The 22,873-nt window shown below is 51.9% G+C and overlaps 9 protein-coding genes across 9 annotated transcripts; 1 reads left to right on the plus strand and 8 right to left on the minus strand.

The window, feature by feature from the left end:
- Nucleotides 1-253: 253 nt before the first annotated feature.
- N7498_010041 (porin) lies at nucleotides 254-1,527 on the minus strand (the record flags this gene model as incomplete). The annotated part of the gene is made up of 6 exons (XM_058457097.1): nucleotides 254-403; nucleotides 466-968; nucleotides 1,134-1,164; nucleotides 1,237-1,325; nucleotides 1,384-1,417; nucleotides 1,480-1,527. The coding sequence occupies 6 exons, from the start codon at nucleotides 1,525-1,527 to the stop codon at nucleotides 254-256; spliced, it is 855 nt and encodes a 284-aa protein (XP_058303996.1).
- A 333-nt stretch (nucleotides 1,528-1,860) lies between these two features.
- Nucleotides 1,861-4,101, minus strand: N7498_010042 (asparagine synthetase B; the record flags this gene model as incomplete). The annotated part of the gene is made up of 9 exons (XM_058457098.1): nucleotides 1,861-1,903; nucleotides 1,955-2,059; nucleotides 2,116-3,365; nucleotides 3,419-3,567; nucleotides 3,632-3,667; nucleotides 3,724-3,750; nucleotides 3,819-3,844; nucleotides 3,923-3,973; nucleotides 4,076-4,101. 9 exons carry the CDS (start codon nucleotides 4,099-4,101, stop codon nucleotides 1,861-1,863), a joined length of 1,713 nt encoding a protein of 570 aa, XP_058303997.1.
- Nucleotides 4,102-4,530: 429 nt separating this feature from the next.
- Nucleotides 4,531-5,263, minus strand: N7498_010043 (E2 SUMO-conjugating protein UBC9; the record flags this gene model as incomplete). The annotated part of the gene is made up of 4 exons (XM_058457099.1): nucleotides 4,531-4,784; nucleotides 4,896-4,919; nucleotides 4,987-5,147; nucleotides 5,229-5,263. The coding sequence occupies 4 exons, from the start codon at nucleotides 5,261-5,263 to the stop codon at nucleotides 4,531-4,533; spliced, it is 474 nt and encodes a 157-aa protein (XP_058303998.1).
- Nucleotides 5,264-6,041: 778 nt separating this feature from the next.
- N7498_010044 (uncharacterized protein) lies at nucleotides 6,042-6,674 on the plus strand (the record flags this gene model as incomplete). Its single annotated transcript, XM_058457100.1, has 1 exon — nucleotides 6,042-6,674. One exon carries the CDS (start codon nucleotides 6,042-6,044, stop codon nucleotides 6,672-6,674), a length of 633 nt encoding a protein of 210 aa, XP_058303999.1.
- A 137-nt stretch (nucleotides 6,675-6,811) lies between these two features.
- N7498_010045 (uncharacterized protein) lies at nucleotides 6,812-8,564 on the minus strand (the record flags this gene model as incomplete). The annotated part of the gene is made up of 4 exons (XM_058457101.1): nucleotides 6,812-6,910; nucleotides 6,960-7,052; nucleotides 7,102-8,318; nucleotides 8,384-8,564. The coding sequence occupies 4 exons, from the start codon at nucleotides 8,562-8,564 to the stop codon at nucleotides 6,812-6,814; spliced, it is 1,590 nt and encodes a 529-aa protein (XP_058304000.1).
- Nucleotides 8,565-9,305: 741 nt separating this feature from the next.
- N7498_010046 (uncharacterized protein) lies at nucleotides 9,306-10,848 on the minus strand (the record flags this gene model as incomplete). Its single annotated transcript, XM_058457102.1, has 3 exons — nucleotides 9,306-9,525; nucleotides 9,631-9,814; nucleotides 10,152-10,848. Coding segments are annotated over 2 exons (699 nt in total). The 3' UTR covers nucleotides 9,306-9,525; nucleotides 9,631-9,812.
- A 1,166-nt stretch (nucleotides 10,849-12,014) lies between these two features.
- N7498_010047 (uncharacterized protein) lies at nucleotides 12,015-12,617 on the minus strand (the record flags this gene model as incomplete). Its single annotated transcript, XM_058457103.1, has 4 exons — nucleotides 12,015-12,050; nucleotides 12,116-12,279; nucleotides 12,405-12,460; nucleotides 12,532-12,617. 4 exons carry the CDS (start codon nucleotides 12,615-12,617, stop codon nucleotides 12,015-12,017), a joined length of 342 nt encoding a protein of 113 aa, XP_058304002.1.
- Nucleotides 12,618-13,529: 912 nt separating this feature from the next.
- On the minus strand, nucleotides 13,530-15,276 carry N7498_010048 (ANP1/MMN9/VAN1 family protein). Its single transcript, XM_058457104.1, has 5 exons — nucleotides 14,912-15,276; nucleotides 14,222-14,853; nucleotides 14,116-14,163; nucleotides 13,844-14,059; nucleotides 13,530-13,794 (listed from the first exon to the last, which is right to left on the minus strand). Exons 1-5 carry the CDS (start codon nucleotides 15,082-15,084, stop codon nucleotides 13,628-13,630), a joined length of 1,236 nt encoding a protein of 411 aa, XP_058304003.1. The 5' UTR covers nucleotides 15,085-15,276; the 3' UTR covers nucleotides 13,530-13,627.
- A 1,451-nt stretch (nucleotides 15,277-16,727) lies between these two features.
- Nucleotides 16,728-17,953, minus strand: N7498_010049 (putative HLH DNA binding domain protein; the record flags this gene model as incomplete). The annotated part of the gene is made up of 2 exons (XM_058457105.1): nucleotides 16,728-17,844; nucleotides 17,901-17,953. The coding sequence occupies 2 exons, from the start codon at nucleotides 17,951-17,953 to the stop codon at nucleotides 16,728-16,730; spliced, it is 1,170 nt and encodes a 389-aa protein (XP_058304004.1).
- Between the last annotated feature and the right edge of the window lie 4,920 nt (nucleotides 17,954-22,873).

A 22,873-nucleotide genomic window follows, 5' to 3' on the forward strand; every position in this document is an offset into this window, starting at 1 on the left:
ACAAGAACAAATGCATATCAGAAATGAATACAATCCGTTACAGTATTACAAGGTAAAAAGGCAAATTTCCATCAAACAAAGGAAAGCTTGAGATTTGATATACAAGATGTGCTCGAGCACAGGTCTACGATACACACAAGATCATGAGAAACCAACAAAAGATAAGCCTTCGCTCTGCACCATCTCGTCAAAGCAGGATATATGTAGCAGCGAAGAATTACACATTTCCACGGTCAGGAAGTCTGGAAGACGCTTAAGCCTCGAAGGTGAAGCTGGCGCCAACCTTGTGGGCGGCCTGGTTCAGGTTCTGGGTATCGAAGGAGGCACCGAGGCCGAGGGTGACACCGGGGCGGAGCAGGACGTTGTAGGCCAGAGCGGCGATACCACGGTCGTTGATCTTGGCCTGTAGAGGGGGAAACTTGTCAGTGGCTAGGCTACAACGGCATCGATAGGGAAATAACGCACCTTGGCGAAGGAAGAGGGGTCCAGGCGGTACTTGCTGGCGACCTCGAGGCCGACGGCGTTGCCGGAGGTAGAGTCCCAGGAAGCCTTGGCACCGGCCTCAACCTGGGCGTTCACGCGGTGGTAGTAGCTAGCGGAGAACAGAGACAGGTTGTTGCTGGCGGTGATGGCAGCGGAGTACTGGGGAACGCTGTAGCCGACGGCAGCGGAGTACTTGGTGATAGCAGCCTTGGTGACATCGTAGCCACCCTCAGCACCGACCAGGAAGCCCTCGTGGCCGAGAACGGCGTCGAGGTTAGCGGTGGGGCCGTTCAGGAGGTCGAAGAAGGCGCGGGCGTGCAGGTTGGGCTGCTTGAAGTAGAGGTTGAGCTTGGCACCCTTGGACTGCTTAGCGGGCAGGTACTGGGTCAGGATCTCAGCCTTGAGGCCCTTGGCGATGTTGTTGTCCAGCTCAAGCTTGGTGTCCAGGGCGTTGGCGGTGGTCCAAGCCTGGGTCAAGGTAAGGCCTGGCCAGGGACGAATCATTAGCTTGATTGTGTGCTTGGAAGAATTGGAAAAAACAAAAAAGGTCACTCGGCGCGACGCGAGCCCACCACACGAGTAGAGAAACGTCATGGGCCGGGCTTCGCGCACGCCGGGATCGGGTGGTTTGCGTCGGAGAGGGCCCTTACCGGTGGGGGCATCGACGTACTTGGCCTCGAGCTGTGGACGGAGCTGCATTAGCGACTGATTGCCTTCTTTCGCGATAAACCCCGAGGGAGGAAAAAAGCTTACCTGGCCAGCGATGGGTCCCTCGTGAGCGGACTTGCCCTTGACGGTGAAGGTAACACCGTTAGGGGCCTTGGACTTGACCTCGAGGTTGGCTAGAGAAATCAGTTAGCTGGATGATGATATCATGTGGAAACGCGAGGCAAAACAAACCGGCCGAGGCGTGGTAGAAGTCCTTGTTCAGGAGCTATGAAACCGAGGGGTATCAGCTATCAATTCCGCGGGAAAGCTATGGCAGCAGTTTCGTACATCATTGGCCGCCTTGGCGATGTCAGAGAAAGCAGCGGGAGCAGACATGATGGATGGATGTGGATGAGGGAGGTGGTGTGAGGAAAGAGAAGGGAGAAGAACTTCGATGTTGGGGGAGGGTGGGAACAGTTGGAAGGGGGCTCCAGTCCACGGGCCGCTGGGCGCGCGCTGATTGGTGCTCATTCGGTTGCCGGAAAAGCCCGCCGATGGCTTTTTATGTAAGCACCGGTATTTCCTTATTTCGAGTCTGTAGCTGTTGGATATGCGTTTGATCTTGTTGAAGAAGTTAAATGAGGGTGAGTGAGGGTATATACACTCGCGTTCTATCTATCACGGCTACACCTAATTCGATTCCCTTTTTATAGCTCCCAGTTTGACTTTTTACTCGACGTGCGTGTACTTTTTGTTGTGGTAGGCAATCGATCTGCACTCCTAGTTAGTATTATCCCGCGTCGAAACACTAAATGAAACTCACCTTCCACTGGGGTCGGTCTGCTTGGACCAGGTAGGGGTCCAGCGCTCCACAGTGCCCGCGCAGTACGGAGGGAAGTGCTCGTCGAACATCGTGCGGTACCAGTAACTAAACGAAGGTCAGGAACAGAACAGTGCAAGAAAAAGCAAAAAGGAGGTACATACGCTTCCTTGGTATCCGGAATGTCGCTGCCCCACTCGGGCTTGGGGTTCTTCATCATCTCGTCGGTGACGTGGGCCTCGGCAGCGTCCTTCAGGCCGTCGATCCAGCTGTAGCCGACACCGTCGCTGAACTGCTCCTTCTGGCGCCAGAGAATCTTCTCGGGAAGGTAGGGAGCGACGTCGGGCTCGTCGGAGGTGTCGAAGGCCTTGCGCAGGATGTACTTCTCGATGTGCTCGGAGTCGATCATCTTGTCCTTGGGGTCCACGGCCATGGAGGTCTCGAGGAACTCCTTATCCAAGAAGGGAACACGGGCCTCAAGACCCCAGGCGGAGGTCGACTTGTTGGCACGCAGGCAGTCAGCCAGGTGCAGGTTCTTCACACGACGGACAGTCTCCTTGTGGAACTCCTCGCGGTTGGGAGCAGCGTGGAAGTACAGGTAGCCACCAAAGATCTCGTCACTACCCTCACCGCTCAGAACCATCTTGACACCCATAGCCTTGATCTTGCGGGAGAGCAGGTACATGGGGGTAGAGGCACGGATGGTGGTGACATCGTATGTCTCGAGGTGGTAGACGACATCGGAGAGCGCGTTCAGGCCGTCCTCAACGGTGAAAGTGAAGGGGTGGTGCTTGGTGCCCAGGAATTTGGCGACCTCCATGGCAGCCTCTGTATCGGGAGCACCGGGAAGACCGATGGAGAAGGAGTGCAGCTGCTGGAAGAAGGGGAGAGACGACAGTTCGCTGTTGTCATCAATGCCGACCAGGTCCTCGGAAGAGGCGTTGGTCTTCTTAGCAGCCTCCTGCATGCGCATAGTCTCGCGCTGCGCGATGGAAGCCACCAGACTGGAGTCCAGACCACCGGACAGAAGAACACCGTAGGGCACCTCGGCCATCAGACGCTTGCGGACGGACTTCTCCAGGGTAGTCCGGAGAAGCTTCAGGTCGACCGGGGTGGAGGGGACGTTGGTAGGATCCCACCACTTGGGCTCGAAGTAGCGGGTGAGCTGGTCGGTCTTCGAATCATAGACGTGTCCGGGAGGGAAAGCAATGATGTTGTCGCAGACGGGGTGCAGGCACTTGAGCTCGGAGGCGAAGTAGACGGCGCCGGGGGTGGTGGACGAGCGTCCGAGGTAGAAAGAGGTGATACCGATGGGGTCACGAGCGGCGATCACACGGTCCTGCTTCTTGTCCCAGAGAACCCAGGAGAACATACCATCGAGGTACTTGGGGGCATCAAGGCCGTGCTCCATATACTGAACTAGTGTCAGCAATTGCTGTTGATGAAGAAATAGCCAATACAACATACCAAAGGAATGATAACCTCGCAATCGGAGTGCGTCTTGAAGTTGTACTTGGTGTGCAGGTTCTTCCGGAGGATACGGTGGTTGTAGATTTCGCCGTTAACAGCGAGGGCGAGGGTCTCGTCATCGTTGACAAGGGGCTGGGCGCCGGAGTCTAGAAATATTGCAATGTTAAAAAATGACGTTCTAGCTCAATTGCATTTTGGGGTAGAACATACCGACACCGACGATACTCAGACGCTCGTGCGCGAGGACTGCGGCACACCATGGTTAGCCGTGATCACCACATCTCCAGCATTGATAGACTCACTGGTCTTGTCGCCAATGAAGTTGCCGCCTGTTAAGGAATGTTATGTTAACCCTTCCAGCTCCCAGTGTATATCGCGCTTCGATTCAGTGACTCACTCCAATCGGGGCCGCGATGACGCACACTATCAAGGGGCAAGTTAGCGACAATTCCCACAATTGAAATATACAATCGCGCAGGCGACAGGAGACAAGATACTCACGCTTTGGCCATGCGCAAAGCCGTGGGCTTGAACTTTTGCACATCGGGGTGACTATGGGGAACTCGAGTTAGTACTGACTTAAATTACCCGCGCCGCTCGCGGGGGAGGGGGGCGATAGCGGGGCGGAAAAGTCAGGGTAAAGCAGAAACGCACTGGTGACACGCGAAGATTCCACACATGACGGGCAGAGGACACTCAGTAATGAGTGAAAGAGTCAATTGCAGATGGGAGGATGAGAAGGAGGAGGAATTGATTAAGCTCGGGTTTCTATGGGGGAGGAGCCGGCAGAGCGATTTTTTTCGTTTGCCCGGCGGGGCGAAGGGCGATGTCGGACTGAGTCACCGATAAGAGATAACGCCACCCACTGGCACTCACGCAATTACTCTACTGTTATACTTAGTATTGTAGGGAATTGGGGTAGTAGGTCAAATAAATAAGAAGTTTGCAACTTGTAAACACCATCCATTTTGTTAAGAAACGCCGCGCTGGTTGCTAAGTAAAGCAAAAATGCTCACTTGGCGAGGAAATGCCATGCCAAGTCTTCGTCGCACCGGATTCCCATGAAGAAACCAAATTCAAACCCATGATAATGCTATTGGAACCGCCGCCTACATGGGCGGGTTCTCCTTGACGACCTGCTTGACGCGCCGCTCATATGCCGGGCGATCCTTCTTGAATAGGTTGTAGGCGTCGGCCTGCGCAGGCGACTCAGGGTTCGGGTCATTCAGCAGGTCCTGGATTCCCAGGAGGATCTGCTTGATGGTGATGGCCGGGCGCCATGCTTCCTCCTCATTCAGGATCGAGAGGCAGACGGTGCCGGAGGGGTAGACGTTCGGGTGGAACAGCGGAGGAGTGAATTTGCCTGCAGACATATCCCGTTAGCGCAATCCATGGAGTCGGTGGTTGTGGCTGTAAATATGATATGCGCGTTCGCATATCTCAGCAGCCAGTGGACGAAGTTGTCAATACGTACATTTGGGAGGCTTGGTCGGGTATTCTGGAAGCGCAAAAGATCGTCTGCATCAGTACGAGGATCATCGCGTGGAATGCGCAGCGCCACTCACCATCGGGGAAGATCACGTCCAGCTTGAAAATACCTCCATCCCACAGGGTGTCCTTCTTTCCGGGCACAGCGCACTCCCAGCGCTTCAGGTCCAGAGTTCCCTGCGCAGTCTTCTGGGGCTTTGCGACAAAGCCGAAGGGGTGGTCACGTCGCCACTGCTTGCTGTGCGATCCAAGGTGGTCAGCGCATTCCTGACAAAAGATTCGCTGCTTAGTTGTATGGCACTTGGGGGGTATCACATACCGCTCCTCTTGAAGGCGATTCAGGCAGAGCGACATCTTGAAGATCGGTGATAGATGATCGCACGTGGTTCCAGGGACAGGAAGTGAGGTGTTTCTATCAGGAAGTCGCCGGGGTCGGGACGATGAGGGGGCGAAGCTGGTGAAGAGGTGAGAGAAGAAGGAGGCGCTCCAGAGGTAGATGAAGAGCAGGCAAGCGCCTTCAACTGCATGAAATCAGTTCGCCCCTCTAATTGGCTTAGTAAGCTGTTTGTATGCGCCGACGGCATTGACAGTTGCTGCACTTCCTAAGTTGTCTTTGAATATGGCATGATTAGCTTTTCACAGGCCCTGTGCTAATTTCCAAGCTGGGTGCAATTGTCTCTGTTTAGGACAAAGAATCACAAAGAAGGTTTCCAAAGTTAACCGTTGACTTTCTTACACCAGCTAAATTGAACCCAAGCCTATTCGAGACAATGACATTGCCTCAATTGGATATAAATATAGATTTAAAGAATTTCCCAGAATCGAGGGTTTTAATGCCATCCATAGGGTAACAAGTTTCCAAAGTTAAATACAGCGTTTTCTTCACTCTGCTCTTCAGTCCATCTGACTACAACACTGGGTCTGAATTCCTTTGAAAGGGTCTTCGACACAAGACTCCATCTGAGAAGTAGACACTCATGACTGTCGCAAATTGACGCAAGCACAAACCTTGGAGTATTTGCAATTACGCCTCACACACAGGCACTTTCAACTGGAAGCTTCAGCAATACTGATCCCAATGTGTCACAGAGTCACCTTCTACCATGTTCTCTGCGGGCACCCGGACCACTCAATGTCAACAACGATCTACTGTGATGAAGCCATATTCACAGGTGAAGTCTGTATGTCATGCGTTGACAGGATTGACATCCCAATGCCAGGAAAATGTGACAACTGCGAGATCGAGAGAAGACGCCGTCGGGAAGCTAGACGTAGCCGGGAAACGCAACAAGGCGCAGAGCATGCCGCTCTAACCAAAAAAGATATCAATGAGGCTGCTGTATCAGATACAGGCAGCCAGAACCAAATTGAGAAGAGCCAGGGGCGTGGTATAATGTATGATGACTGGAACGATGAAGAGGAGATTGTTACAGACCAGCATCTTTACGGATTGGGCCTGGTGACTACTCCGTATACTAACAACATTGTCAAGGAATGGATGAACAATACAGAGTTGCCCGGTTCTCCTTCGGCATATACATCAGTTTCTTGTAATGATAGGTCGCGACGAATGGGGTACGCGCCCAAGGGCCGGTCCAGGATTCATCGGTCGTACATCCCGGCGCCAGTGAGGAAGCTCCAGCCTAGAACTCAGCGTTCACATATCCCTGTTCCAGTGAAGATGAACCACAGGTGGACCACACGGCAAAGTCCCCGGCCATTGGTTGCAGATGAGATGCAGTTGTTTGATCTGGTTACTTTCTGAGCTTTGAAGGGTTGTAGATTTCCATGAAAGGGGCCCCGTACTCTAACCAGGCATCTCAAATTGACTTCTCTTCGAATTGAAATGAATATTTCAAAATGGAGATATCATTATCAGGCTAAACTAGTATGATCATAGCATCAGTCCACATAGACTCCATCCTCGAACTTCTCACGTTCAAAGAACCGAGCCTGAATGGCATTCCCGTTGAAGATCCGGCCTTCTAGAGCATTTACAGCCTGTACCTTGTCAGTAGAACACTTAGAATATCTTCAGCATGAAACGTACCCGTAGGGCCGATAACGGACTGGTGAACTTGACAAAGACCGGAATGGGTGTGCCCACGTCACGGGCAATGTAAACTCGCTCCACACTCCCATACTACATCAACGTTAGTACCAAATGCCTTCCTTGTTAGATAGGCACATACCTTTTCATTGCACTCTTCCCCAATCTCCTGCATCAAGCCACCACCCTCAGCAGTATGCAACTCATCTTCAAGGTCCATTCCATCCAACATCCCTTTGAGAATGATGACTTCACTCATAGGTCCAAACTTCCCTGTATCATCACCGCCCTTCTTCTTCCCGCCGATGATCGTGCCCCGTCCAGCGGGTGTCACGAATCCTCCGCCCTCAGAGTCGGGTCTCTTCTTCCGCTTCTCGGCCTTTACTTGTAGCGGCTTGACGATACCAGAGCCGGTGGCTCCGAGTCCGGATCCCTTGGTCCAGCCGTATTTGGAGAGTAAACGCTCTGCGAAGCCCTTCTGGCCTGGACGCAAAGAGCGAGGTGCGTCCGAGCCGGATTCGTTCTCGTTTTCATTTTCCGCGGTTTGTTCCTGAGCGAGGACTTCTTCCAGTTCGGCTTCGGAAGCTGGAATGCCTTCTGGAGGCGGTGGGAGTGTGTAGCGGACCGGTGCGCGAGATATGGTTGCTGAGTTGGGTTGGAAGACATCTAGAGGGCGTGTTGGGGGCGGAGCGGGAGGTTCTTCAGTGGGTGGTGGGGGTGGTGTCTGGGTGTAGGCGTTGGGCTGTTGGCTCAGGCGTGCGCGGCGTGCAAAGGCATCTTCTCCGGACGGATCGTCGGGGACAGAGCTTGGGGGTGGAGGTGGGATGTCATTGAGGTTCGGAGGAGGCGCAAAGTTGCTCGGCGGAGCAAATTGACCTTGAAACAAAGTCAGCAAAATCCCTTCCATCATGAGTAAAGTAAGCATACGATTGATTGGTCGGTCGTAGTCGTCACTGTCCGAGTCCTTGCTCAGCGAGCGTCTCATCCGATGCGCATATAGTCGATCCTTCCAGTCGCGAACTTCGAGAATCTTCTCATCACTATGCCGGTACTCTTCATAGTTGTTCGGTCTCGATGGATCATAGATATCACCCCAGTCCTGCATGACTGCTTGTGGCTCGCGGTTCTTCTTGCGCTTCTTCCTCCCGCCGCGCTGCCGCTTTTCGCCCATGTAGTACCCGTAATCATCATCTTCTGTGGTTGCCCAGTCCGCCAGGGAGGTCTTCACGGGCGCTGCAGCAGGGTCGGTAGCCGTAGCCTGGCCTGGGTTAGGTGGCGCAGCCTTGGGAAGTGTAGGTTTGGGCCTAGGCTTCTGGTTGGCGAACTGCGGTCTCTTGGTGGGTTGGAATCGGAGAGAAGCTGTTAGGTGGAGAGAAGGTGAGTTGATTATGTCCGGGTGTGTTATAAAAGAAATTCAAAAGTACCAGCGTTGACTTGTTGCTTCTTTGCAGCCGAATCGTCAGATTGAACGTCGGGCTCGGAGCTTTGTTTGAAGACGACGGGGGCGCGTGAGATGGTCCCAGGGGTTGAATCAGCGGAGGGGTCGAGTAGATTGGCATACAGCGACATCGCTCCCCCTTTTGACGGGGCTGACTCGGGAGCCATGATGATTATTGGAGGTATACGAAGCGCGGAGGTTGAGATTCAATGATGTTCGCGATAAGCAGGATGTTTGTCACATTTGCACCGATGGCATTTTGTAGGGATGGCAAAATGAAATTTCAAAATTTCGAAATTACTGAAATCTGGCTGCTTGAAATGAAATTTGAAATGGGCCTTGAAATCTTGAAATCAAGCTAGTCCCAGAGAGGTAATTATCATTTTATTTACTATCAATCAGAATCCTCGAACACGGCGAGCGTGACATCAACATCAACTGTTCTCTATACCCCGCCGCCGAGCTGTCTGCTCGCAATGGTCTGCAACTCCTTGAGACCATTCAGATACACGCTTCGATCTCGTACCTATAGGGCTAGCTGAATCTTGATTTGTTGCGGATTTCGTTGAAGAAATCAAGGGAGGCTCTGAAGTTGACTTCAAAGAGTTAAGCCTCGAATTTAGCGCAGAAATGAGGGCAGGATTCGTTGATCCCGAAGCCGAATTTAATGCGGAATTCAATGCTAAAATCAGCGCAGAAGTCGGTGCGGACATTAAAGCTGGGTCTAGCGGTGGATCTGGTACTGGATCTGGTGCTGGGTCTAGTGCAGGGTCTGATGCTTGATCTAGTGCTTGATCCGGTTCGGGATTCGAATCGGAATTTGACACTGATCCTGATATAGGACTGGATGAAGGACTAGATACGAAATTGGATGATGTACCTGTGCCCTCTGATAGATGGTCCTGTACCTACTTTCGCTGCAAAACCCTCTCTATCTCGTCATCCTCTTCCTCGAGGAGCAATTCCTGTGTGACCTTGGGAGGCTGCTCTGCCCGGAATTGTCGTTTGTTGATTTGCACAAAGAGCAATTTTTCAACGCGGTGAGGCTCGAGTCTATTTCGGATTTTTGTGTGCTGAAGGGTCATCTGTGAAAAAGCTCTCTCTGCTGCTACGGAGTTCGCCATAGTACTGCAAAGACGACGAGCAAAAGGAGCGAGAAGAGGAGCAAAGTCCGCCTTGGAGAGAGTATTAAGATATAGACTTTTGTTTTCGTAGTTAAATGCTTTAACTTACGGCTTCAAGCCAAAAGAGAGATGGGCATTTGGCCTCCTAGCAAGAAGCATTGTAAAATGCGCCTGTTTTCTGTCGAAACGATAGAAATTCGTGCTAAGCTGACGATCTCTTGTTTTCACTCTGAAGCGGTCGTAGAACACCCTCAATATGATATCGAGAGCTCTCGTCGACTTTCCCAGGGACTCTAGTAGGGTCAAGATGATAAGCTACCTAGTGAATGGGCTCTAGCTGGCGCATTATTCGACTCTGCTAGCCTGTACCATCTAAATAGGATAAGAAGTCATCGCTGAGAGATGTTTGGGAGGCTAGCGTTCTTAGACTCTCATGGAGATCCAACCACCTTTGCGTTACCTCTATGACTGACGAGTTCTGAGCTTCGGATTTTTTCTGGGCGACGTGTAGAGGCTTGAGAATCTTGACCAACTCCTTCAGTTGCCACTAGAATGAATGTGAGTTGGCGGTCCTAATGATTTCTCTTCCCCTAGTATTCGACGCAGCAGGAGTTATAAGAGACCACTCACAGATAGCTTCTTGGCAATCGTGAAGAGAGGAAAGCATATTATATTGCGTTCCCCATCTTGTAATGACGGACGCAATAAGCGCTTTTCTCTGACCCCATTTCTCAATCTGCTTGGCTTGCATTCTTGCGTACTCAAGTGGTGAGTGGTGGAAGAAGACAACGATTGCGAGGGCCGACTTGAACACCTCCCCGGCCCGTGGGACCTTAGAACTCTTGGGATCAACAATATCTTTCATGATAAGCTGTAGACCGTGAGAGTCACATGGGATCATAAAGTAGTGCTCTAGTTCTGGCGTTGCCTTCAGTTTCTCCCAGACTGATTTCATAACACAACACGTGTCCGTCGATATAGAATTGATTCTCTTCCAATCAGCCGCTTTATCCAGCTGTAGTAGGAGGTATTGGAGCCTGTCCAAGACCCAACTACAAATAGCAGGAGCATCAAGAGTCTGGTCTTCCATGTCATTTAGGTGAATAAACCACGATTTTGTAGGCGTTGTGATAGTCATCACAATCACCCGTTGAGATCGGATATTGGTGGTCTCATCAACCGTGACATTCAAGAATTCGGTTCTCCGCAGCTCCTTCAACACCTCCTCCCGTAGTCCATTATATGCTTCATCTAGCAGATCATCGGCGATTCGGTGACGGGAAGGAATTTGGTATATAGGACTTAACGCGTGAATAAGGTCTTGCATCTCTTGCTGTTCAAAGAGATTGAAGGGCCTGGCTCCGGTAAAGCAGACCTGGGCTAATAGCTGATCAATACTCCGGGATAGCTGAAAAGTTGAAAAACTTAGCAGTTTCTGTTTCTTCCCCGTGGCGGTCTCGGGATCCATCATAGCCTATGCTTTCATGCATTTATTAACATGCTCGCTCTGACGTGTGGTGTTTTTGGCCCGGATCTTCAAGCATCCGAGGCATTTTGCTTGGGGCACCTAGCTATAATCAGGGGAGTACAGAGTGCATTCGCAAATCAATTTATTACCTTTTTATCACCCTGTATGATCTCAAAGCACCTCTGAAGTTCGAGCTCGGTGTAGGAAACCTTTCCAGAGGAGTGTTCAGCCATTTCCAAGGGCATGTACTTACGAAAGGGGGAGAACATCACAAGCATATTGTAGATATATATTTAAATATCTGTTGCCAGGAGCTACAACATATTCGAAGAATATCCTGGCAAAACCATGAGTTCATGGCTCCTATTGGCTCAAGAGTTCCACCGCCTACGATGACTCAGCAGCACCAGCCCCTTGAAATGTAATTGAAATGAGAAAAAAAAGTGAAATTTCAATATTTCGTAATGCGTTGGCTAATTTCGTTATTACACCATCACTAGCATTTTGGGTGATGATCAGCGGGCTTCTGCGCCAACTTGTACAAGAGTAACACTGAAATCCCTTGAGAATCTCATGAAGAACAGTTTTTGTTTTTACTGCAGGTCATCCGAATAGTCAACACCATGCTGCAAATTCAAACACGAATCTCTGGAGTGTCGGGATATAACGTGATTAGCTTGTAAACTAAGGATCCCCCGGCATGCCATGAAATATCGCCGAGTTTCAGAGCAGAAACCAGATTGGCTTGTCGGTTTGGATTAAACTGTTTAAAAAAAGGATAATGCAACTGAGTTAGGACTTCTATACGGAAGGATCTTTACTGCTGTGCTTTTTGCTTATGATATGGCTCTGGATCATTGTTGGGGTTGAGCCTTCTTGTTGCGGGATTTTCGGAGTTCTTGGTTTGGAGTAGTTGTCCGTTAAGGGGAAGACGAAAGGCTCTAATATTTGGTAGACTGGATGTCTGTGTGGGTATTGATAATGATAATGACTCGAATGCAATTTTATTATTCATCAATCACAAATCACAGCTTCAACTGCTCACGCACAGCCGACTTGAACTACACACGGAAATCGATTAGCAACAAGCCCCTCTCCCAATATCTCAGAGATCGAATCAACATACCGGAATAATCTGAGCCTTCTCCATATCCCACACGCCACTAGTAGCGTAGATATCTTTCTCCAGCTGTGCGCGCACCTCAGCCACGCTCTCAGCCACCGCGAGCATCATGCTACCTTTGAAAGACGGGGTCTCGCCCTCGGCGGGATGGGACTCGAGCATGGCGCCTGTCAAAATCGCGTATCAGTATCGCACAAGCTCGTCCATGGCAATGGTAATGTATAGCCGATAAAGCTATAGCAAAGACGGGCCGATCTCGGCCTGGACAAAGACAAAAGACAGAATCACGTACCGCCAGCGACGATGGAGCCAGAAGCGACGGCAGGCTTGACACCGGCAAGGTGAGCACTGTGTTCAAATCAGTTAACTGTCTTTCTCTCAAGTGGTTGTGCTCAGCGGGCGACGGCGGGTAAACTCACGGCCGGACCTCGAGGCGCTTGGCCTGCGCGCCGGGCTTATCCGGGAGGATGCAGAGGAATTCCTTCTTAGTGGGAGCGGAGGACATGGTGCGTGTAATGAATGCTCGAGGTGAGAGGAAAGGAGAGGTGAAAGCTGGAGCGGGAAATCTAGAGGAGGCGCGGAGGAATGATTGCCGAGCGTGGGGGAGAGCGGGAGCGACGCGTTGCACGGCGTGGGTCAGCATTGGGGCCTTTTATAAGGTGCCTTTTGTATGTCTAGGCTTGGGGGTGACCGATTTGGTGTAAGATCATAGGCCAATGAGGGTTGATGAAGGTGGTGAAGAGAGCTAGAGGGGTCGGCATTTGTTCCGAGGCTTCGGGCTCGGGGAAAAGATAAGTTCGTGTACATCCGGGTCCGGATGTAGTGCCTTACCGGGGAAATCGGAAAGGTCAAAGTGGTTCAAATTATATACACGAACTTGATGAGTGGGACATGCCTGTTTCCACTGTCGGGGCTTCTACGCTAGCCCTTCGTACTAGGTCACAGCTAAAGACCAGACACAGAAAGCAAAGTGGAAAACGATTTAAACTGATCCGTTCAGGATACTTGAAAAAGGAAATAATCACGACATGACAGTGACGGTCCGGTTCTCGGCCCTTAGAGGAAGTTGGCAATTAAAAGAAAAGAAGGAAAGAAGGCCCGTCGCATGGCTAATCGCCAAAGACACCTTCCCCAAGTATGCCTCGGGGAACGCAATATGATCACAGGATAGCAACAACTTCAGCATATAAGGTCTCGAGAACCGGACGAACTCTATAGACCTGCAGTTCCTGCCAAACAGCATTTTCCCCGTAGCGCCAGGTAACAAATACACGCACACTCCCTAGAACGCAGCATGAATGGATTAGGGAAATCATTAGGCTTTCCGTCGACCATCCCAATCCCTCCAAGAGAAAGAAAGCGGGGTGTGGATCACAGGTGGGATATCAAACGCACCGCTGGCACGGACCGTGCTGTTCCGGTGATAAGGAGGGTGGGAGAGACGGTAGGACTCAGAGCTCTACTTGAGCCCCGAATAGGCCAGTTTCCCGGCGAAAGAAGTGCAGGTTGTGCCGTCTAGTACGCTTTACGATCTCCCAGGTTCCCGGGCTTCTCGTCCGTGTCGATGTGCCAGACCACGTAGTTGGGGAGGCCGACGACCTGGTAGCCGGCGCGCTTGGCCATCTTGGCGAAGCCCTCGGTTTCGGCCTGGTTCTCGAAAGCGTAGGCGGGGAAATTAATACCTGCAAGCCCATTAGAATGGATTATTCGAAGGTCTCGGGGGGTACTTACCAGAGCGATGCACATCGGCCTTGACGAGGATGTTGACGCCACCAATGCCGTCAAGCTCCACCTCCTCGTCCTTATTCTTGCGCCAGTCACCCATGCTAACCAGGTATGTGCGGCCCGTATTGTATTCCTTGTAGCCTTCGGCCAAAACGACGTTCGGGTCAAGGTTCTGCTTCAAGCGCATGGCCTTGTCGGATTCGATCCACGAGTTGTAATCGACTATTGAAACGGTCAGAAACAAGCGTATCGAATGAAATCCACGGGGTATGACATACAGCGACCCTCGACATCACGGTTGTCACGATAACGGTGGAACCAAATGTCTGCATCAAGAATATTAATTGGCCATCCACAATTCCTATACAGCCATATATCACTTACTCGGCACCAGAATATCCTTGTCATGGGCCATGAAATCCTCCAAAATGCGCTCGGGGCAATCCACGATATCCACATCGCGCCAGTAGACCCAAGAGTGATCGGCCTTGAGAGCCGAGTAGAGCAGGTAGTTTCGGGCACGACCGATAGCCTTGCGACGAGGGCCTTGAGCAGCAAACGAATGTCGCTCCTCCACGCTCATCTCGACATCAGCGCCGAAGTCCTTGCGGACGACGGTAGCGCTGCGGAAGCGAATTTTCTCATCGGCGTGGTTCTGGATGCGATTCAGTTCCGACGCAAGATTGGCTAGAGTCTCATCCTTGCAGTCGCCAACGAGGAAAGCAAGATCGATCAGCTCGTGCGGGTAGGTCAACTTGTAAAGGAGGTCGAAGTATTTCTCGAGGTAAGGGGCGGCGTCGCGGAGGGGGGTGAGGATGAGGACACGCTCGCGGTTGGACACGGCCTGAATTGATGACTTGATCGGGTTGAGGTCCACCTCGGTGATAGAGGTGCTGTTCACTTCGTAGGGTTCGTGGTGGTTGAAGAGGACGGGGGTCTGGGAGTGAGCGTTCCACTCGACCATCTCGTTGAGGGACATCTCCATCGGCGACTTATTCGAGCCATAGCAGTAGAAACTAGAAGTAACAGGTAAGCACACACGGCATAAGCTAGGCAAGGACACGATGTGCATACTTTTGCATTTCTGACGCGGACTTGCTGACGCCGCGCCACAGCAGGATAACCAGGCCCGTCACGGCGATGGTGACCAGAAATCGCGTCCGGGTAAGCAGAACCAGGACTGCCCGCCACGGTGGTAACCGGGCTCTGGTGGATTTCCAGGTGACTCCGCCCTTTGGCAACAACATGATGGATGGTGTGAACGAGTTCTTGGAACTCAGGAGCTTTGCAAAAGGGCGATCCCGGGGTCTCGATCGCAGGCCCGTCGAAAACCCCTTGCCGACCGAACGAATGAGGCCTGAGAGGACGCGCGAAAGACCACGGTCGTGATTGACGTGGGTCGATGGGGACGAGTCGTGAAGGCAGAGATAGGGAGGAGGAAAAGAGGAGGACGGGGATCGTCGGGGGATTTGCCAAGCGGGAACGGCTAAAAAGAGCAAAAGCTGAGACACGTCAATCTCACGCCCCCAAAAGCAGAGATTTGTAGGTGATAACTTTCACGAGTTATTTCCTCTCTATTGTTATCTATCGTTATCCCGAGGTTCAATATATTATGACTTTCCTGGCCGAGTGCCCGGTCTTCATCCCCGAGCGATTTTTGACGGCACGGAGACCCTTAAAGCTTTATTTATAGCACAGACTCGTATCAGGCATATTAAGCCACCGAAAGATATAAGTGTCAAGTGAGATTTCATCTATTCGTCTATAGTCGATGCAGCTTTCTCTCGAGGACAAAGAACATCCTAGGCCTCGCCCCTGAGATTACTTTTTTTTTGCCAGACATTGCGCGTCCCTGATGCACAGCACAACATCATTGTCGGGTGTGGCGTTTACTGAGCCGATCGAAAGTGCAGGGATTCAGAACATAGAATTGCAGAACGTTGGATTGTCGAGTCTCAATTTGTTGCACAGGCGTCGTGCCTGGGACAATGAATAAACTCCAAAACAAAATCTAAGACATCCGCGGTTAGTGCAGCGTGGCCTCGACCGGGTCCATTTCATGTACAGGTAGGGTATACTCTGCACACCCCTAATATAGCACCACAAGGGCAACTATTGGGTACATTATTAGACCTGGAGACATCTGTTCCTTTCTTTTATCCCTTGTAGAACATGTTTAGTCTGCTAAGCACTTGGCTGATTTTATGCAGATTTTCGTCTGCTTACGTCTTCTCCACACGGGCCCACTCTGCATCTCTGGATTCTGCATGTCTTCCAGTGACAACACGATGACTACCGACACCCATAAACTATTTGTCTAGGCATTCCTGCATTGTGAGAATTCAACCAAAATATTACAGGAAGATTAAATAATTCTACAAGAGGCCAGCGTTGCCGTCATAAGAACATTGATTCACAGTCGTGACTATAGACAAAAAAAGAAAACCGAACCAAGTAACAAAGGAAAGAAAAGTGTGCTTAAGAAGGGAAGAAAATAAAAGGGACCACCGGATCGCATATCCATATCATAAACAACTCCAAAAGAATCCACAATAGAAATGAAGAAAAAAAAAACAAGAAAAAAATAAAAAAGCCACCCATTTGTATAGAACTTGCGGAAAAATTGACGAGAAGTGAACCAACGAAAAGAACATCGAGTTGAATGGGACCACGCGCCACCCAAGTCGAATATATTGTTACAATGGTGATGCTAAGGGGCATGCAGCAGGCAAGACGAAGACGGAGATTTTCAGGGTCAAGGTTCGTCAAGATGCAGGGGGTAAATGTTGAACACCGCCATCTGCAAGGGGGAAGCGTCTGGTGCGTGGCAAAATAGAAGGGTCGTATCACATCAGGAATCAATATCGGCGTGCATCATGTGTCTCTTGGTTCATGGCGAGGGGATCAGAGACTGGCGGCGCGAAGCCGGAAATGTGAAGGAGTTCTGAGATGATGGGAAGGCAGGGGATGAAGGACCAGTCACTGGCGGCGTCGCTGTGAGGTATGCGCTGCCGAAGGTCTGGGAGGTGGCGCTGTGCAGGGGTTCGTGATGGACTGGTGTTTGGGGGCCCAGTGAGGCACCGATCTCATCGCAGAAGACTCGCAAGCCCGGAAGGGCCTTCTTCTGGCGCTTGTGCTCCGGGACTTCGATCAGTGGGCGAGGGCTGGTGCTCTCGGGCTTGGGGGAGCGGAACATCTGCTCGTAGGATTTGAGCTGGAACTCCAGGGCTCGGTTGCGGTCTGCCAGGAGCTCGTTCTCGGCTTTTGCGGCGCGGAGCTGGGACTGGACCGTTTGGTTCTGTTGCTGGAGGGAGGTGACCAGCTGCTGCAATTGCATGCAGCGAACTTGAGGCTGCAGCTTCTCTGAGAGCTGGGGTGTGACTTGCTCCTGACGAATGAGGTGCATGATAATGGCCAGCATGAAGTCGATCAGATAAACTGCTCCTTGCACGATGTGCTCCTTGGATTGGGGCAGGCTCTTGGATGGGTTCCAGCCGGCTCGCTCCAGGAAGAAATCGTGGATGCGGCTGTCGAGCTCGCGGTGCAGCTGGCTAAGGTTCTTGCGGCGGTTGCCCTCCGCGATGCGGTGCTTTTCGCGCTGGTCATCGGGTTCGTTGCCATCGGTGCTGCTCTTGCGCTTGCGTCCGCAGAGCTGCTGCAGAGGAGCCTTGCGGTTGATGTTCTGAGGGGCAATCAGAGCCATGATCTCGGGTTGGGAGAGATCGTTGGGCCAGTCGGAAGAGACAGCCTGCTGGGCTGCGAAGGACTCCTGCCAGGAGCTCTCGGCAGAGTTGGCAGGCGATGGAGGGGCAACAATTTGCTCTCCACTCGACCAGGGAGACTTGAACTGGAACGAGTCATTGGGACCCGGTGTAGTGGGGAAACCCTCCTTGGCCTGGAACGGGTTGAAGGGGCCCCGAGGCAGCGGCTCCATGCGTGGCAGAGGAGGAAGACGGCGGTCCTCGCCGAGGTTGGAGCCCACATCGGAGGTGGAAGATTTCAGAGAGCTGAATGATCCCAATCAGTGAAATTCCAATTAGGTATACAGTGATGGTATACTCACGGGAGCGAGCAGCGTCGCTGAATATCATCAGTCATGTTGCCCATTTCATACATCGTGGGAAATCGTCAATCAAAGCGTGGTGGTATATGTGCAAAAGCGAGGGATGCCGTCGAGTCAGGGTCGAATCTATGTACGAAACAATCAAACGCGGCGGCTCGGTCCTTCGGAATTGCCCAAAACGTGGTCGAAGGTCAACGAGGCTGGTGATAAACACAAAGGCGATGTATATGCACAACAGACAATGGGATGAATGAACAAAGGGGGAGGGGGAGGTGGAGTATAGATATGAACAAAGAAAGCGAGGGGATCGAAATCCACGAGGCGAAGACAATGAGTGAGACACTTCTGATCCGGACAGAGGGGGCTGGATTGCATGTTTATATGTGCACGACGACGGGAAGTGGGAGGTACTTTTCGACGGGGTATCTGAAAAAGGTCCAGTCCTTGAGGGCCCGAGGACTCGTACCTCTCCGGTCCCAGGAGAGGGGAACGAACGATCATGGCCGATCATGAACATCCAGCGGAGGACCGGGATGTCATACAGACGGTGCATGATGCATGGCGTAGGGACCCACGCTCGCGGGGAAGGGAAACTGGGCTCCCGAGTGGCATCTGGACCGTCTGGCTCGCCCGCTTTGGGAGAAATGGCAGAAAATTATCAGAACGATCTATGGCGAACGCTATTACAGAGTATCTGTCACATCCTGCACGGACGACCTTCTCGTCACAGCCCATAAGATCGACCTATTGGGATGGTTCGATCGTGCCCGAGGGGAAGGTTCAGGGCGAGGATCCACGGCCCTTGATTTGTTATCCAAGCTGATGGTGTCGAGATCGACACGGGGAAGTCCTTAAGACGAGGCTATGGCCTTCTAGGGGCGCGGCGTGCCCTTGCATCAATAGTCCCCAATTAATACCATTATCTCCCAAAGTTCCCCGTGCATGGCTAGTCTGTGAACCGTTCATGCCCTTTCCAAAATCCTCCGGGATGCATGTGGATGTGACTGTTCACAGAGGGGGCGAATGGTCTAGTTTCTACACTGGTTCCTCTCTATCCGGAAAAAGGACCCATGGCTAGAGCTGTCGTGCATCAATCTCGCCTAATCCCCCGCCTCGGCCCTAGATGTAGCATGAAACGCTCGTTGTAACGTCCTAGGTACCTGGCAGATGCCCATGTAGTTTCAGTCTCGATTGCTTGCATCGATATTCAGGAGAACCTCCCGTGGCCATTCGGGGAACCATCAAAGGGGGGAGGGGGGTTCTCAGGCCGATCCCCCTGGAGGAAGCTCCTAGATAATCTAATTTCTTGGTAATCCAAATAGAATGAAGCAAGGATTTCGTCTCATCGTGAGACATGCGAGGAGGTTGCTAATTGATAGGGAATTATAGAACGTACTTCGCCAAGGATAATGGCACCGTGCTTTCAGGATACAGCGAAGACGAACCATTGACGAGGAATGGCGGAATAGTCGTGAGTGATCATGACAAGGACTTATTGCTTCCAAATAGATCTAAGCCCTAGTGAAATAGGCGTAATCCCAGGGCAAGCGAATCAAGGCTGGCGAGCGGAAGAGACCGCTCGAAGACTACCAGCGAGACGGGACCGACCCAACGACCAGGATACGTTTCCTGTCAGTCGCCAAATCAGGAGGATCGTGGTAATTTGGAATCGCCGAAAACGATAGATTGGCACACAGACGTTAATATTGTTGGCTCCTAGGCGAGTCCGAGCGAGTTAACCACCGCCCATCACAGCCTCGATGGGGTCAAGCCCTAAGATTAGCACGTTCCCCTCCCTGATGGCACCAGGGTCCACTGCACGATCTCAACAAATAATCGAGCGAGCACTCGCTGCATCCCGTGCATGTTCGCTCCGTGGGTGTGGGTCTCGGGGTTCTTGGGATCAGAGCTGTCATATTTCTCCGTCCCGTCTCGGCCCAACCTCGCACTAGTCCCCACGTTCTCGCACACTCCTCAGGAGATCATGATATGGGACTCTGGTTCTTTGGGGCTTTCTTTTCTATGGGGAAGTGTGAATAGGCAGGGGAGTGTGAACAGGGAATAGGGGTACTTAGGGCGGCGTTGGCAGGACAACACTTCTATAGTTCCTCGTTCTTCTCTTCCCTCTCCACTGCCCCCCCCCCCCCCCCTCAAAACCTCCACTGCAAAATTTCTGTACCAAATTGTATTCGCATGCAACCGGAAACCTCCCAGGAACCCGCGGCTGCGCCTAAGAGGAGTTTGCAGCCAGCACGCAGCAGCGGCTGCATGAGGACGGACTCGAAAGGAAAAATAACCAGGCACGAACCATGAGCTCACAAACTCAGTTCTTCCGGTACTTCCCCGGACCCATCAGGCCAGAGATCTTCCGGCTTCCTACGTCTCCCTGCTTGCCATTTTGAGTGACGTGCATCTAGGTCGCCCACCGGGGAGGATGCACTCCCGAGAACCCGACAGGTACAGCAGAGGCGGATTTGAGTTCACGGATCAGGGATCAGAGCTCTGAACCCGATCTTCGGGTCCAGGGCTACCTGGGAGTCGGTCCATCTACTCTCGGCGACCAAGGTATCAGTCGTGCGAGATCAAAATAGTCATCGCACGCAGTGTGTGGACGGAATCTGATTCCCATGTTGCGCCACTTCATATAGCATGAGGCCGTGCAACTCCAGGTGCAAGGGTCAGCCCTGCCCTGTTACGCTTCCACGGTGTCTGACCAGGTACTCTCCACAGCCGATGGCCAATAGTTACCTGCCATTGACTCTCCTCACGCCAAGATACTCCAATAGTAGCCAGTAGTAACTTCAGCCGCGACCCGCTTGACCTGTCAAATTTCAACCTTTGCAATATGACATTGCAGCCCGTATACCGAGCAGCAATAAGAGACTCCGGTGAGTTACCAGATGTAGCGTTACACAGCAGGGCCACTCATCTCCATCTCCGTCAGAGATCTCAATTCTTCGGACTCGACCTGCTCACGATCTCCATCCTCCCACCCCACGGCGGGGCCAAGATCGGCCAAGAAAGCGTTCAAAGGTACCGGTTTCATGCACCTCACATCCAGATGCAAGATCCATGATCCCTGCTACTTGGAACCGCCACCCTAGGTACTTCTACTACGCCAGACTACTAATGTACCTATCCCCGCCCGGGTCCGCTCCTATCCACGGATTCCCACTGCACAGCAGACGCAATATGAAAAGTCCATTCTCCGAGCCTCGATCGGTTTCTTCAATCGCAGATCGATGCTGTTCCGCGACCACGTATCCCACTCGAGTGGCGTGGGTGAAAACTCGTGCTAGTCGTGATGGGTTGCACGGGTCTTACGAAAGGATGTGTAACATTATTGAGTCATCGAGAAGAGGCGAATGATGCCATCATCGCCATTGGGCTCTAGTCATATCCCGATTTGCGAGTAAAGCCTAACATGCCACTATACAACGTGATATACTGTGCTATACCTACTAATAATTGCATCCCGTACATGATATCGATTAGGACGCGCCGCAAGGGCCAGAAAACCATAATTGGCTTCGTTGATCTGCAAAGATCATGACGTCTTCCCCATACGAGCACCGTGCAAAGTGTAAAAATATGTACATTTAGCAATTCCCAAAATAGGAAGCGACTGTACCTATTGGCTTTTCGGAGCACACCACGCCCTCGAGAAAATAGCCCCAAGTCTATTCCCCGATTGTCCAGCACCTGCAAGGACCACAGGTACCATACAGCTCTAGTAGCGCCAACGCACATAATCTGGCATATAGAGGAACTCAATTTTGCCGCATCTGACATGTCGCGCCTACACCACTTCCCCGAGCCCGTGGGCCTGCTCCTCGATCGTAGCCTGCGTTCCTACAGCGAGATATGTACGCTGAGGATCAGGCACGGGTCCCCGTTACCTGGATCCTAGGTTGCCTCCAATGCAAGGTGAACGTATGTCGCGGTGGGCCTGGCGCTGTTCGCTTTATTCAGGTACCCTTTGCAGATGCATCGGGATCAAAGGTTAGAACAAAAAAGTACCCCGAGTACGCCAGTACTGTATCCCTTTGCCACCGACTTCCGGTAACTTCACGAGGCACCACTTCACCTTCTCTTCTTAGCTTCACCGTGTGTGCTCTCTGTCGCTACGTGCCTGCACTTACGTACTCGGTGGCGTAGTGAACTCGAGGCACGGCCTTGTCTGCGGAGTCTCCGCCCCAGACCCCGATCACCTCGTTGCCGAAGTCGATGGATATCCACCGTCTGGTTTTTCAAACCCCGCGAACACACAATCGTCGAAATCTCGATCCACCGTTCCAACGATCGATGACACTAACGGGGAGCTTATAGCACATCCGGGCTTCCTAGCCAATCAATCCCTCACCTCGGTGCTATTCGGGCTCCAGAATTGAGAGGGCCTTGTCCAAAGTTTATTCTCCTCGGCAAAAACAAGGTGGCTGGACACCTAGAAAAAATCAGAACGAAACCACATCGCTAAGCTCAACGATGATGAAGGATAAGATCGCAGGTTACCGATTCAGCCACCCCAACGAGTACCAGTTTCCGACTTCAAAAATCGACCTGGACCCATCACCCCATCTGGACGATCGCAGCTGCGGGACGTAATCCTGCTGATACGAACACCCAAGCCCTAGCTCGGTCCATTCCAATTTGATCAGTCACGCTTGCTGAGTTGTACCTACATCCGCGCTGTCGTGCAGCCACGGTCCAGACGTACGTGTTGGTGGTGGTGGTTGACAAGGGTTAAGATCCATGCACACGTATCCTCCCCTTCAAGCTCCCCAGAAATTTCCCCTTGATTTGTTCCTGCTTTTACAATATGCAAGATGGAGATAAGATCTTTTTCAGGTTTCATTCCCATCTGCGTCATACCAAGCACCCCGTTCCTATTCTTCCTAATCTTCCCCTCACCTTCTTCAACCCCAGCCACCGAAACTAGCACCGCCAACACCAACGATCCCTTCTCCCCTTTC

Source organism: Penicillium cinerascens (genome assembly GCF_028974065.1).
Source record: "Penicillium cinerascens strain IBT 15544 chromosome Unknown scaffold_4_segment0_segment1, whole genome shotgun sequence".
NCBI classification, from domain to species: domain Eukaryota; kingdom Fungi; phylum Ascomycota; class Eurotiomycetes; order Eurotiales; family Aspergillaceae; genus Penicillium; species Penicillium cinerascens.

Excerpts from the sequence above, each read along its gene's own strand:
- N7498_010048 (XM_058457104.1), bottom strand. The coding sequence starts at position 15,084 with ATGTTGTTGCCAAAGGGCGGAGTCACCTGGAAATCCACCAGAGCCCGG. Across the intron at positions 14,060-14,115 it reads CCGTGATGTCGAGGGTCGCT|TCGATTACAACTCGTGGATC; the intron begins GTATGTCATACC and ends CCGTTTCAATAG. Across the intron at positions 13,795-13,843 it reads GGCCGATGTGCATCGCTCTG|GTATTAATTTCCCCGCCTAC; the intron begins GTAAGTACCCCC and ends ATGGGCTTGCAG.